At 39.9% G+C, this 13,237-nt stretch overlaps 1 protein-coding gene across 1 annotated transcript; it reads right to left on the bottom strand.

Moving 5' to 3' along the window:
- Positions 1 to 299: 299 nt before the first annotated feature.
- Positions 300 to 10,773, bottom strand: MRPL15 (mitochondrial ribosomal protein L15). The gene is made up of 5 exons (XM_012661424.1): positions 10,598 to 10,773; positions 9,576 to 9,730; positions 8,796 to 8,961; positions 5,548 to 5,671; positions 300 to 823 (listed from the first exon to the last, which is right to left on the bottom strand). The coding sequence occupies exons 1-5, from the start codon at positions 10,703 to 10,705 to the stop codon at positions 486 to 488; spliced, it is 891 nt and encodes a 296-aa protein (XP_012516878.1). The 5' UTR covers positions 10,706 to 10,773; the 3' UTR covers positions 300 to 485.
- Positions 10,774 to 13,237: the final 2,464 nt, after the last annotated feature.

Below are 13,237 nucleotides of genomic sequence, written 5' to 3' on the forward strand. Positions count from 1 at the left end.
TTACTCTCCGGGAGTTGAGGGCTTACCATCTTGACACCAAATAGCAGAGCTTCTCTGAGGATGCTGATAAAGAGGCGCCACCAACTCATTAGCATCTGCTCTCATCTTAGCAGAGTAGGCCTCCAAATCAACCCCATACCAAGCGTACACTCATTCTGATTTGCAGTAAGAAAACAACGCCCAGGTGAAAAGATTATGAAAAAATAGACTAGAGATATTCTAAAATAGTTGTAATTTTTCTTCAACAGACCACCAGAGGAGTTTGTATCTTTGAGACAGAACCCACACAGACTCAGTTCCTCGAGGCAGTCCTTGCTTCCTAAAGTTTTATTTTACTTTTAAATGAAAATTAAAGAGATAAGATTACATTGAAAATTAACATCAACATTTGGAGAATTATACATTAGGAAAATGCAATCAGAAATATGTATCTTTCAGTCCCTTTTCCGGCATTCTTTAACACCTTTGCTTTCTAGGATGGGAATTCATGAGCTATAATACTTGAGAAGATTCTCATCTGTAGGTTTTAGGATTTTCTTATCTGCCATGTTCACCACCCATCCTGGAGCAAGACCAAAGAAAATCTGCCTTGGATCCTTTCGAGAACTGAGCATCTTGAAGAGTTCATCTTTAGTGATATCAGGTAAAATATAACCATACTTCTTGGCGAGTTCAAGTCTTGCTTCAGGAAATTTGGCAGGATCTGCCAGGTAACCACGATTCTTTGCATCGGTGTAATATGGTACCAGTGCTTCAGGTGGAAGCATTCGTTTTGGAATGGGTTGTCCACGAAGAAAGAATGGAATAGGTTTGCACAGGATTTCTACAAAAAATTTGTAAATAAAAAAAGGAGAGATGCAAACATTAGTTCTATACATAATGACTGTGCTACAGATTTTCTTTTAATTATTAATGTTTAAATATTACTGAGATGAGAACCTAATTCCAAGAATTTATTTGTTAAATAGGCTTAAGTAAGCAAATGGAAATCCTTCATTTTCAATAGTCTCAGTATTTTTTTTTTTTTTTTTTGAGACAGAGTCTCACTCTGTTGCCCAGGCTAGAGTGCCATGGCGTCAGCCTAGCTCACAGCAACCTCAAACTCCTGGGCTCAAGCGATCCTTCTGCCTCAGCCTCCCGAGTAGCTGGGACTACAGGCATGCACCACCATGCTCAGCTAATTTTTTCTATATATTTTTAGTTGTCCGATTAATTTCTTTCTATTTTTAGTAGAGACGGGGTCTTGCTCTTGCTCAGGCTGGTCTTGAACTCTGAGCTCAAACAATCTGCTCGCTTCGGCCTTCCAGAGTGTTAGGATTACAGGCGTGAGCCACTGCGCCTGGCCAATAGTCTGAGTCTTAAAATGCAAAATTACTCCCCTGGGTTACCAATGATTAGTGAATTTTTAAACACAGTTAACACTGTACTTAAGCCCTAGATTTAAAAAAACAAAAAATAAAACATTTTTATAACATTGTCTGTAGTGTATTAGAACAAGATGAGCCCCACTGGCCACACCACTAATAGGAAAACCTAAAACAGAAAACCGAGATGTCCAAATACAAGTCAAAGAGCATGGACTTTTTTTTTTTTGAGGCAGTTTTGCTGTTGTCCAGGCATTGCTATGACCATAGCTCACTGCAACCTCCAACTCCTGGGCTCAAGTGATCCTCCTGCCTCAGCCTCCCAAGTAGCTAATTTTTTTTTTAATTTTTGTAGCAACAGAGGTCTCGCTATGTTCCCCAGGTTGGTCTCAAACTCCTGGCCTCAAGTAATCTTCTGGCCTCCCAAAGTCCTGGGATTACAGGTATGGGCCACTGCACCTGGTCCATGAAGACTTTTTAAAATCCTCATCTGGATCTTATTTGTTTAGAAATTAGGAAGAAGCACTAAGATTTCTTGAAAACCAATGTTACTAAAATGAATTCTCTTAATTAAAGAATAAGCAAAGAAATCTTACATGAAACCACTAACAAAGGAATGCTCCATAATCCCAGTTCTGTTTTTAAATTTTTTAAAGTATCTGCAAACATGTGTTCCAAAGGTCAGATAGTGAAAAAAGGCCTGTGCATAAAATATTGCAGATGCCACAGGGCCTTTAGATAATTTAGAAAACAATTACGCAAATAAACAAATAGATAATTACGTGAATACAATGACATCCTACTCATCTTGCTTTAGCAATGCAACTTTGACCAAAGTGGGAAACAAAAAACAGGTCACATAAATCAAAACAGTATTAAAGAACTTACCGAGAACCTTAAAATAATACTATGTACATCACAAGGCAGTTACAAAGTTTACCAGATTTAATCCATGTAATCCACCCCTACACATACAGTACTTGGTATCCAATGAGGTATATGTTCACCCACCAACGTGTAAGCTCTGTAAAGGAAGGGACTTCTAGACCAGGCGTGACAGCTCACACCTGTAATCCCAGCACTTTGGGAGCCTAAGGTGAGAAGACTGAGGCCAGGAGTTGGAGACCAGCCTGGAGACCTAGCAAGACCCCGTCTTTACAAAAAAATTTAAAATTAGCCAGGCGAGGTGATGCACTCCTGTAGTCCTAGCTACTTAGGAGGCTGAGGTGGGAGGATCGCATAAACCCAGGAGTTGGAGGCCACTAAACTCTAGCCTGGGCAACAGAGTAAGACCCAGTCTCAAAAAAAAAAAGAAAAAAAAAAGGGACTTCATACTCTCATGCTATCATCTCTCTATCATCTAGAACAGCATCTAGTAAACACTAGCCACTGACTAAACGTTTGCTGAATGAAAGAATCTGACAGTTGTTTTTTTACAGCTCTAATATATCACATTATCCAGCAGTATCCCAACACAGGGTGAATGAGAAATGGCAACTAGGAGGTACTCCAGGCAGGCCACCACAGACACAGGAACCGGAAGCTGCTAAGGCTCAAGATCAAGAATTCGACATGCTTCACCTACGACAGAGGGTAATTACATAGTGGATGTTCTTTACTCATCAAGAAATTATCTTTAAAATACAGGTCAGAAAGAAGTTTGTATAACACTTTAGATGAGCTATCCCCCCACCAGAGTTTTTAAGGGAATTAGTGTATAAAGACTCACAGTACAGTGGAATAACCTAGCACTCTGGGAGGTCGAGGCGGGAGGATTGCTTGAGCTCAGGAGTTTGAGACCAGCCTGAGCAAGAGAGAGACCCCATCTCTACTAAAAACAGAAAAAATTAGCTGGGCAACTAAAAATAGAAAAAATTAGCCAGGCGTAGTGGTGCACACCTGTAGTCCCAGCTACTCGGGAGGCTGGGGCAGGAGGATCACTTGAGCCCAGGAGTTTGAGGTTGCTGTGAGCTAGGCTCACGCCATGGCACTCTAGCCCGGGCAACAAAGCGATACTCTTGTCTGAAAAACAAAACAAAACAAACAAACAAAGAAAAGGCAGCAAAGCATAAAAAGAAAATACAGTTTATTCTAAACTTTTAAAAATTTAACTGAATAAACATCCTTCCATAGGGATCACAAAAAGGAGAAAACTCTTCTTACTCTTAAAATGGCCCTAGCAGCAAAGGTAGGAAAATGTGCATTAAAAATTTTTCCCATAACTTGGAAAACTAAAGTATAATCAAGTAAATTATTCAGAGACAAAATTACTACCAAATTATAAACCTATGATTAGCTTTGTTTCATTGCTTATCTAATGAAAGCCTCCTACGCCAACTGCAGAGGGGTCCCAAGGGCCAAGCACAAGTATCTTGAGGCTGATGACACCTCCTTCCCAACACTCCAGCTGATAACCTCACATGGCATCTGTCTCGTGAACAAGCACCACCACCAACACATTCTACTAATGCCTGAAAGCCCTCCAAAATGTTTGTGACCATTTTAAAGAAAAATACTCATTTTCTTATTTGTGGCAGCTCACCCTAAAAACTATGAGCGATGGACCAAATAAGAAAAGAAGCTCATCTATAATAAACAAGAGGGAAATAAGAATTATGTTGGTGAATATGTATCTTCTGAGTGCAGTGGTGTCATAAAACTCCTGGGCTTAAGTGATCCTCCTGCCTCAGCCTCCCAAGTAGCTGGCACTATAGGCATGAGCCACCACATGCAGCTAATTTTTCTATTTTTTGTAGAGAGGGGGTCTTGCTCTTGCTTAGGCTGGTCTTGAACTCCTAAGCTCAAGCAATCCTCCTGCCTCGTCCTCCCAGAGTGCTAGGATTACAGGCATGAGCCACCATGCCCGCCTGGTGAATGTTCTTATAAATCTTTCAATTATGAGGAAAATGAAAAGGTAGTTATTTGTTTTGATCTCTTTACATACTGAAGATATGAATGCTTCCCTTCTTCCCTTTTATATAGTGATTTTAAAAGAATTGTCTTTTAATTTCACAATTTGGTCAGCAAACATTTAACTCCCATTTGAATGCAAAAGCACCAAAGAATCCCTTTGTAACAGCATTTAGTCAACAAGCTACACTTGGTTTTCATCCTTGAAATTGTAAAAATTCAGTTCATTCATTCCACAAATTTTAAGTGAGCTTCTACTAGATATCAGGCACTGCTCTGTATGCTGGGGATACAGCAGTAGTGAACAAAAGGTCCCCATCATCAGGATAGATGGGAGAGAAGGAGAACTAAAGGTGAGAGAGAAATGAAATCATACTCTGTCAGCTAGTGACAGCTGCCAAGTGCAGACACAATGTAGGGCACGGGGACAGGAGGTGACTTGAGTGCATGTGCACGTGTGTGCGTGCATGCACTTTTATTTAGAAAGATTTCCTTAATAAGCAGAAACCTGGAAGAGTGGGGCCCAGAGCCATGGAGACTCTAGGCAGAGGAGCCTCTAGGCAGACGCTGAAGGAGTGAGGGGCTCAGCATGTGGAGGCAGCCAGAGCAGGCGGCCAGTGAGGCCAAGCAAGCAGGGCAGGTGCAGGCGGTGGTGCAGATCACACCCAGCCTCGGAGGGAGGAGTTGCACGGATGCCACTGGAGGTGTGGTGCAGAGGAGGGACGGTCCACGCTTTAAAAAGAACCCCGTTTGGTGCAGCTCCATTGCAGGCGGGAGCAGCAGCAGAGGCCACACAGAAGGCACTACAGCCATCCAGGTGAGAAGATGGTGGCCTGGACCAGACTGGCAGCAGCTGGAGAAGCAGCTGGATTGTGGGCAGAGTCTGAAGACAGAATTCATAGGCTTTTTTAGGGCATGACAGGAGTTCAGAGGACTCCGAATGTTGGATGGAGCTGTCATTTATTTAGGCAGGGAAGATGGCAGTAAGAGCAGGCTGAGGTGAAAGAGAACAGAGTTGTTCAGACACACTCAAGTTTGAGATCCCTACCAGACATTCAAGGGGAGATGTCGGTCTGGGGTCCAGGGGAGACACTGAGAGTCACTTTTGCCCTTGGTACATCTGTCGGCTACATGCTCAATTCTTTATATAAATAACCCACCTGGCAGATGCAGATCCAACAACTACTACCAACACTTGTTATTCACACGCCGTTAAAAAGTAATAGCTAATATGAGACAGAGAAAGAAGAAAATGACCACAGAACAAGCTTACCCAGACTTCTTGGATCATAGAAGGCTGTGGTAACAACACCACCATTTTTTTCAATTGCAGCAATAGCTAGTTCTGAAGCCAACTGTACTTCAATGTTAATTTTTGCCTTAAAGGTATCAGCACCCTGTAAAATGTCAAAACAGTTCACTGGTAATTAGCCCGGCAAAAAGTAAATTAATTAAGGCAAGCTTCCTTTTTAAACTGTGTTTTTCCCTCCAAAGTGCCTACAATGTAACAATACAGTAGGCCCTCTCTCTGCAGGTTCCCTACCCATGGATTCAACCAACTTGGATGAAAAATTTGGGGCGGGGGGACAATAAAAAATAACAATACAGAAAAGAAATAAAAAATAACACAAATTTTTAAAAAATATAGTGGCACAACTATTGACATAGCATTTATATTATATTAGGTATTATAAGTAATCTAGAGATGATTTAAAGTACATGGGAGAAGGTACGCAGGTTATATGCAAATACTACACCATCTTACATCAGGGACTTGAGTATCTGCGAATTTTATGGGGCAGGGGTGGGAGGTGTCCCTGGAATCAATCCCCCTTGGATACTGAAGGAGAGAAGACTGTAATTCCTATTTTTAAATATCTCTGCTTTGAGGCCCTAGCAAATTTTTTTTATATTTTATTTAGGCCACCCCATATTTCCATTCTATGTATTTAGTAGACACCTATGTAAGAACCCGTTCCTGGTACTTCATTTACAGTAGATTGTCTAATCCTCAGAACAACTCTATGACAGGATCATTGCTATACAAACTTCATAGATTGAGACACTGAAGCACAGAGAAGGTAAGTAATTTGCCCAAGATCACAAAGCTAGGACTCTAACCCAGGGACTGTAGTCATAGCATCTGTGTTCTTTACCACAGTATGCTACAGATAAAAACTAATCTTCCTTATCACTAAGTAAGCAAGAGGCCAGGAGAAGGTTTTAGAGGGGAATACATGGGCTGGAGCAGGTGGAAGAACAGAATATCTGACAACAATCTGAGCTTTGGAGGCGTTGGACCACCCTAGGGAAAAAGGCAGAAGACAACAGAAATTCACTTTTGCATTTGCCACTGACTTTATTACAGTCTCTAAGTTGAAAACAAAAAAAGGCTACCTTTCCCTAGAATGTACAACACTAGAAAATGAAGTTCTGAACTTTTAAAAGTTGTGTTTTTGATGACATTAGTCAGGATATGCTATATATTTCTCTAATTTCAAAATAGATTCTGATAAAAATAAAAAGATGGCAGCATTACCATTCTGTGGCAATAGAAAGTTTTTGTGTGGTTGAAATAAACTGGCTCCCGATCTAGTTCCTTTTATTAATCATGAAATTTTCATATACTTCAAAAATATCCCATCAATTGTAAGATACATTTCTCACATTTTTTATATCTGATACTTGTGTGCTTTTATAATCAACATTGATTCAATAATATAGGGTCTTGCTACCTTATTTGTGATTTTTAAGCAATCCATACCTTGCTTAATCATCTCCCTATTCTTGGGCATTGGTGTCAGTTCCAGTATTATATATAGCATTTTTAGGAATGTCTTTATATCAGGTTTCTTTTATTTTGTTTTTCCTTGAGAACATACATTCTTAAATTGGTAAAATTTTTTTTGGTGCTTATTTGTTACAGCACCAAACTGGTAATTTTGTGATCAAAACTGCTGGGCCAAGCACGGCCCAATAAGCATGTCCTCATGCCTGTAATCCCAGCACTCTGGGAAGCCAATGCAAAAAGATCACTTAAGGCCAGAAGTTTGAGACCAGTCTGGGCAACATTGCAAGACCACATTTCTACAAAAAAATTTTAAAAAATTAGCCCAGCGTGGTGGCACATGCCTATAGTCCCAGCTACTCAGGAAGCTGAGGCAGGAGGATCGCTTGAGCCCAGGAGTTCAAAGATATACGGAGCTATGACCACGCCACTGCACTTCAGCCTGGGTTACAGGGAGGGAATCTGTCTCTAAAAATAAACATTAAAAACAAACAAACAAAAAAAAAAACCCTGTCTCATCATCCACTATTTACTGCAAATCTGTAATCCAAAAAAGTAAACCAATTTACAGAGTTGTAAATAATGTATAATTGCACTTATTCAACCACTGCTCTGGGGTAGAGATTTCAAGATTATTTTTGCTAGTTTAATAAACACACTTGTGAAGGATATTGGGATATGCTGTTTAAAGGCTGCTGAGGTCATGGATTTTTCCATGTTAAATTTTATGTATATTTCCTTATACACCCAGAGTAGAATACTGAGGCTTATCTTATATTTGGTGTTCTCTTTTCAAATTATTTTACTTAGAAAGCTTTTATCTATAAGGTTCACTCTTTCAAAGGAATACAAAAAGGTTTTCCATAAACGTATACTTCCCCCTGGTGGACACTAAGTTACCTATACAGCAATATCACTGACAAACAAGAAACAGTAATTAATTAACTATGTACAAAAAATTTGCTTATGAACCCCTCACCAATTCCTATAAAAATATAACTTCTTTACTGCAATTAGATTTGGATTTGATTCATCCCTTTCCTCCATAAATATTAACTGAGTGACTACGATGACTACAATATTTTCAATATTAAAAACAAAGCAATAAATCAAAGTACCTGCCCTCAAGAGAGCTTACATGCGAGTAAGGAAGACAATGAAAAGTAAATACATAACTTGTTTTTTTTCATTGGGGGGGTGGGGACAGGGTCTCTCTCTGTTGCTCAGGCTCTGGAGTGCGGTGGTGTCATCATAGTTCACAGCAACCTCAAATTTCTGGGCTCAAATGATCCTCCTGCCTTGGCCTCCCAAAGTATTAGAATTACAGGTGTGAGCCCCTGTGCCTGGCTTTAAATGTATAACTTGATAATACATGTCAGGTGTTCATACGTATTCGAAGAAAAACACTTTGGGTAAGGTAAAGCAGTCAGTGTGACTGTAGGGGCAGGGCACAGTCTGAGAAAACGCTGTCCTGATAGGTTGACATTTAAGCAGAAAACCAAAGAAAGGAAGGGAGTAACTGCACAGATACACAGAAGAGCATTCCAGGACAAGGAGACAGAGCTCTGCCATGACAGCATGCCAGCTTTCCGAAACCACAGCTGGGTATAACATGATCACCACCATATAATGCTTAGGGATACAAATGGGATAAAAATAAAAGTAGAGTGTTCATTACATGGAAATCAAAAATATCTTTCTATGTAACACCAAAAGATCTAACCCAGACTTACCTCCTCTACCAGCTGGACACCATAATCCCTTTTAAGTGGCTGGATGGTCACACCTCTCCCATTGACAAGCTGGGTTAAGTCAATAGGTTGAGTAGGATCAACTCGACCCAAGTCAATAAGATACTGCAGTCTACTGAGACTCAAAGGCTGATACTGGCGTCTGAAGCTATAAAACAAGAATTTAACAGTTGGAAAACTGTGTCTTCCTATAATTTCTCCAAATCAACTCAAAGCTTTGTCCTGTGTTTTCCTCCATCAATTTTGATGGTTTAACCAAATAAAACCCTCCTGAGTGCAACACAAACACATAATGTTACTTGATTTTGGGTAATAAAACAACATCAGTACTTCTTTTGTTCTAGTAAAAATAATTTGCCTCTCTAAGCATTTACTTCACTCATTTACACAAATACACAAATTTGTGAAAAGTTTAACCCGCTATCTGAATTATGCTTTAACACAGAGTTCAAAGTAATGACAGTAGTTATCATTTATTGGGTGACCATAGTGAGCCAGATTTTTATATGTACTGTATACTATTGCTAATCCTCTAAACAACCACAAGAGCAGGCACTATAATCTTCACTTTGCAGGTCTGAGTGCAATGTCTGGGTTTTTTTTTCTCCTACTATTCCAACCTAAGTTTCATTACCAAAAATATTCAGAGGTACAGGAGCAAAACTTCACTTCAAAGTAAATTTAAAATTTCTACCAAACTACTGTTTAGGTGATTCTCAACGGAAATTAGGGCCTTGTACTTTAAAAAGCAAGGAACCTTACCTATGTCCTTCATTAAACCCGTATTTTGGTATTCGAATGTAAAATGGAGTCTGGCCTCCCTCAAAGCCCAGGCGGGGCCGGGTTCCTCTCTGTCTTTCTCCTTTATGGCCTCTGCCACATTTTCTTCCTCTTCTTCGACCTCTTGGTCGTTTCTCCTGCAAGGAAAGGAGAGTTTGATGATATTCAAATGCATTTTAAAACAGTGCATTTCCCCTCTTCACTGTGTATCTTTTTGTTATGCCATTCATTCATCTAACCAACCTGTACTAGCTAACACTACTGAGGGCCAAGTACTGTCTCTATTTGCTCAAACATCCACTTAGCATCTTTGCCTCTGAAGACCTAGCTAATTCTTGAAACCAAAGTCCAAGTTGTGCTTCAAAGGCAAAAACATCCAAGGGTGGGATGGGGATAAGGTTTCTATGATGAGCTTAACTGGAAAAAAAAAAAATCCTAGAGTTAAACACCCACAACAAAGTCTCAATGATATTCAAGAAATTTTTTAAATTTTGGAATTAATTGTAAATATGTAATTGTTGCCCCTATACCTGTAATTTTATTTGAAGACTGACAGACAAAATCTTTTCCTTAATTTACTTCCTATCACGGCACGAAAGCAACGAATTGACAGTGTGCCATCAGTGTATTCAGTGAGTTGCAGAAGAGACAGATGCAATTTAGATCTTTCAATTCTGATCTTTCCGACGAATATAAAGATACACAGGGAAACCACTTCAATTTAAAATCCACTTTTCAACGACACAATCATTTTGTAGTTTCTGCGAGTCTGCTCCTCCACCCTAATTAACATTTTTATGCTTTTAAATATAAACCTTGTTACGAACCGGGAGCACGTGGGAAGATTTTCCTTTGTTGCAGTAAAGGACAACAGGGGCTTGGCAACCCTACGTTTATCCCAACACCCTTCTGCAAAGGGCAGTTCTCCAGAATCACGGGGAGTGCAGGGCCGCTTCCATCACCCGGGTTCCCAGAGTTTCCCCGCACCGCCACCAGCCATTTACCGGTTTCTTGGAGCCGGGATTCGGCTTCAAGTTGGCCAGGCTTACACGAGGCAGAGCCCGGAGCAGGTCCAGAGCCCTGGCCCTACCGCCCTGCAGCGGACCGGCCATGACACGCAAGAACAAGAGCGTCCAAGGGCGGCCAATGCTCTCTCGGAGGCCACGTGGTCTCAAGGCGCTGCTTTACGGCCGCGACCCCGCCCCTGTCGCGCTGCCGCCGGGCGCGCGGGAGCCTCGGACTCTGGCAGCGGCTTCGGAGTTTGCGCGCTAGTCTCGGTGTCGCCCTATCCACTTTTAGCTCTTTGGGGGATGTGATTGTGTTTTCCGAGATTGTGCTTTTTCCTGGAGCTCCCTTTTAGTATCCTGAACATAAAACATTCTCTTTCGCCACACAAGAGCTCGCACTGAAAACACTGTGCATTAAAGAATCTTCTTTGAGTCAGTGTTTGGCCTCGCATAATTGTGTTACAGACAACGTCTTGCGAGGCAGTGTCTTCTCGGAACCCAGAATGAGATAACGTGAGTGGTCAATCTTTAGTTTTTGAGCTTGCGCAATTATATACCGTGGGATACGAAAATAATACCCAGAGTGCAGCTATTAAAATGCCTGGCTAAAACCAAACTTTGAATAAGATTCAAAGTATGAATTTTCATCCGTGTGCATCTGTATTGTTTTGAGTGAATGAATCACTTAGTTACTAACTTCACTTACCATTAACGATACGCGCCATGCAGAGCGCCGGCCGCTGTGAGTTAGCCCTATTCTATTTACAGCCATTCTAGAGGTAGATGTTATTTCATTTTACAGACAGAGGAGGTAAGTAAGGCTTGGCAAGGTTGGGGAACTTGACCAAGGTGTCGAGACAAGCGGCAGGGCCAGGATTCAAGCTTACACTACCTCCTATTACAAAAGTATTTTTTATAATATAAATTGGATGTCTACATCACAACATACAGAAATATTTTTACTCCCAAAAGACCAGCTTCTCTATTTTCGTCTTGAGTTCAACGTAGAAAAGACTGTTTCTTTTAGTAATCTTTTGATATTTCACTGTTTTCTGGGGAGTTGTTCCTGCTAGCTCTTACTAGTAATTACAGATAGTGAAGGTTAGACAAGTTTTGGAGTGCAGCTGCTTCTGTGTTTAACTAAACCTTTTGGAAGTTACTTTAAATCAAGTGTAAGATAACTATGTAAAGAAAAAGTGGCATTCTTTAAGCAATATTTGTAAGCAAGACGCTGAACTCGTGAGAAATATGTATGGAGCAAATCAAACAGGATCTTGCTTCTATGTCGTTTGAAATCTAGAAGGGGAGACTTTCCAAAATTAAATGTGTTTTAGAAGTTATAAAAAGACCTGGCAAAGTGGCTCACGCCTGTAATCCCATCAATATGAGAGCCTGGGGCGGGAGGATTGCTCGAGGCCAAGAGTTTGAGACCAGCCCCACAAAAAAAATTTTAAATATTAGCTAGGATCGGGGTGGGGACACCTGTGGCCCTAGCTACTGGGAAGGCTAAGGCAGGAAGATTGCTTGAGCCAGGAGTTCCGGGTTACACTGAGCTATGATTAGGCCACTGCATTTCAGCCGGGTGACAGAGAAGGACCTGGTCTCTGAAAAAAAAAAAGTAGGCCTCTTCTATGGGAAAAATATAAATATATGAGTTCCGTAAAATGATATGAAAGTAAGATCCAGACTCTATTTAGAAATACAAATAGAATATAGAAAAAAATAGAAGCTAGTTCCTGCTCTTAATGATTTTTAGTTTTCATCTTTTTATTAGAACTTTTCTTTCTTTCTTTTTCTTTTCTTTTCTTTTTTTTTTTTTTTTGCTCTCTTATGTTCTTTTACATTCCTGCTTAATTTTTATTAGAACTTTCATACCTTTGGGAAAAAAATTGCAAAATATAATTGCAAACCTACCCTAATCTACAGAAACATGCACAATTTTTTCTCTACCTAGAATATCATTGATTGCATTAAGTAATGAACTTCTGATTGAATGTTAATACCAATAATGTTTTTTGTCATGGGAAAATTTTTTATTGAATAAATGAGATACAGGAAATACAAAATAATGTGCTGCACTTCTTGGAAGTAGTTGTGTGAGTTATGTAATGTTATTTGTGGGCATCAGTTAATAATAGAATAATAGTTTACAGTTAATTGTAGGAGATGTTTGTTTATCCCATTTCCAACATATTGATTAAGCATGTAAAACTGTCAAAATAATTTTATGAGTTTCATCTGTGTTGTAAGATTGTAAATTAAGGGTGTATGGTCCATAAATCAATAATCCTACCTTAAGTCTATGGAAGTTTTACATCATCATCCTCATAATTGTACAAGTAACATTTATGATACACCCACATGCTTAGAAAACTTATAATAAGAAAACATTTATCTCAACAACTATTTAAGGTCCATCCTGATTCCAGCCCCAGTTAATAGTGACTACTGAGTCATTACATAAAAAGAATGAAATGGACACCATAAAGATGATACAATCTGAAGTGCCTTGGGAAGGCCTCACACACTCCCAAGTAATCTTCCCCCATCCATATCAGTGCTTGATAGTCTGTTAACATAGATTAATTCCTCTGAGCTCATTATTTAAAAAAAAAAAAGAAAAAACCCAACAACATT

Source organism: Propithecus coquereli, unplaced genomic scaffold, assembly GCF_000956105.1.
Source record: "Propithecus coquereli isolate 6110/MARCELLA unplaced genomic scaffold, Pcoq_1.0 Scaffold71, whole genome shotgun sequence".
Classification (NCBI taxonomy): Eukaryota; Metazoa; Chordata; class Mammalia; order Primates; family Indriidae; genus Propithecus; species Propithecus coquereli.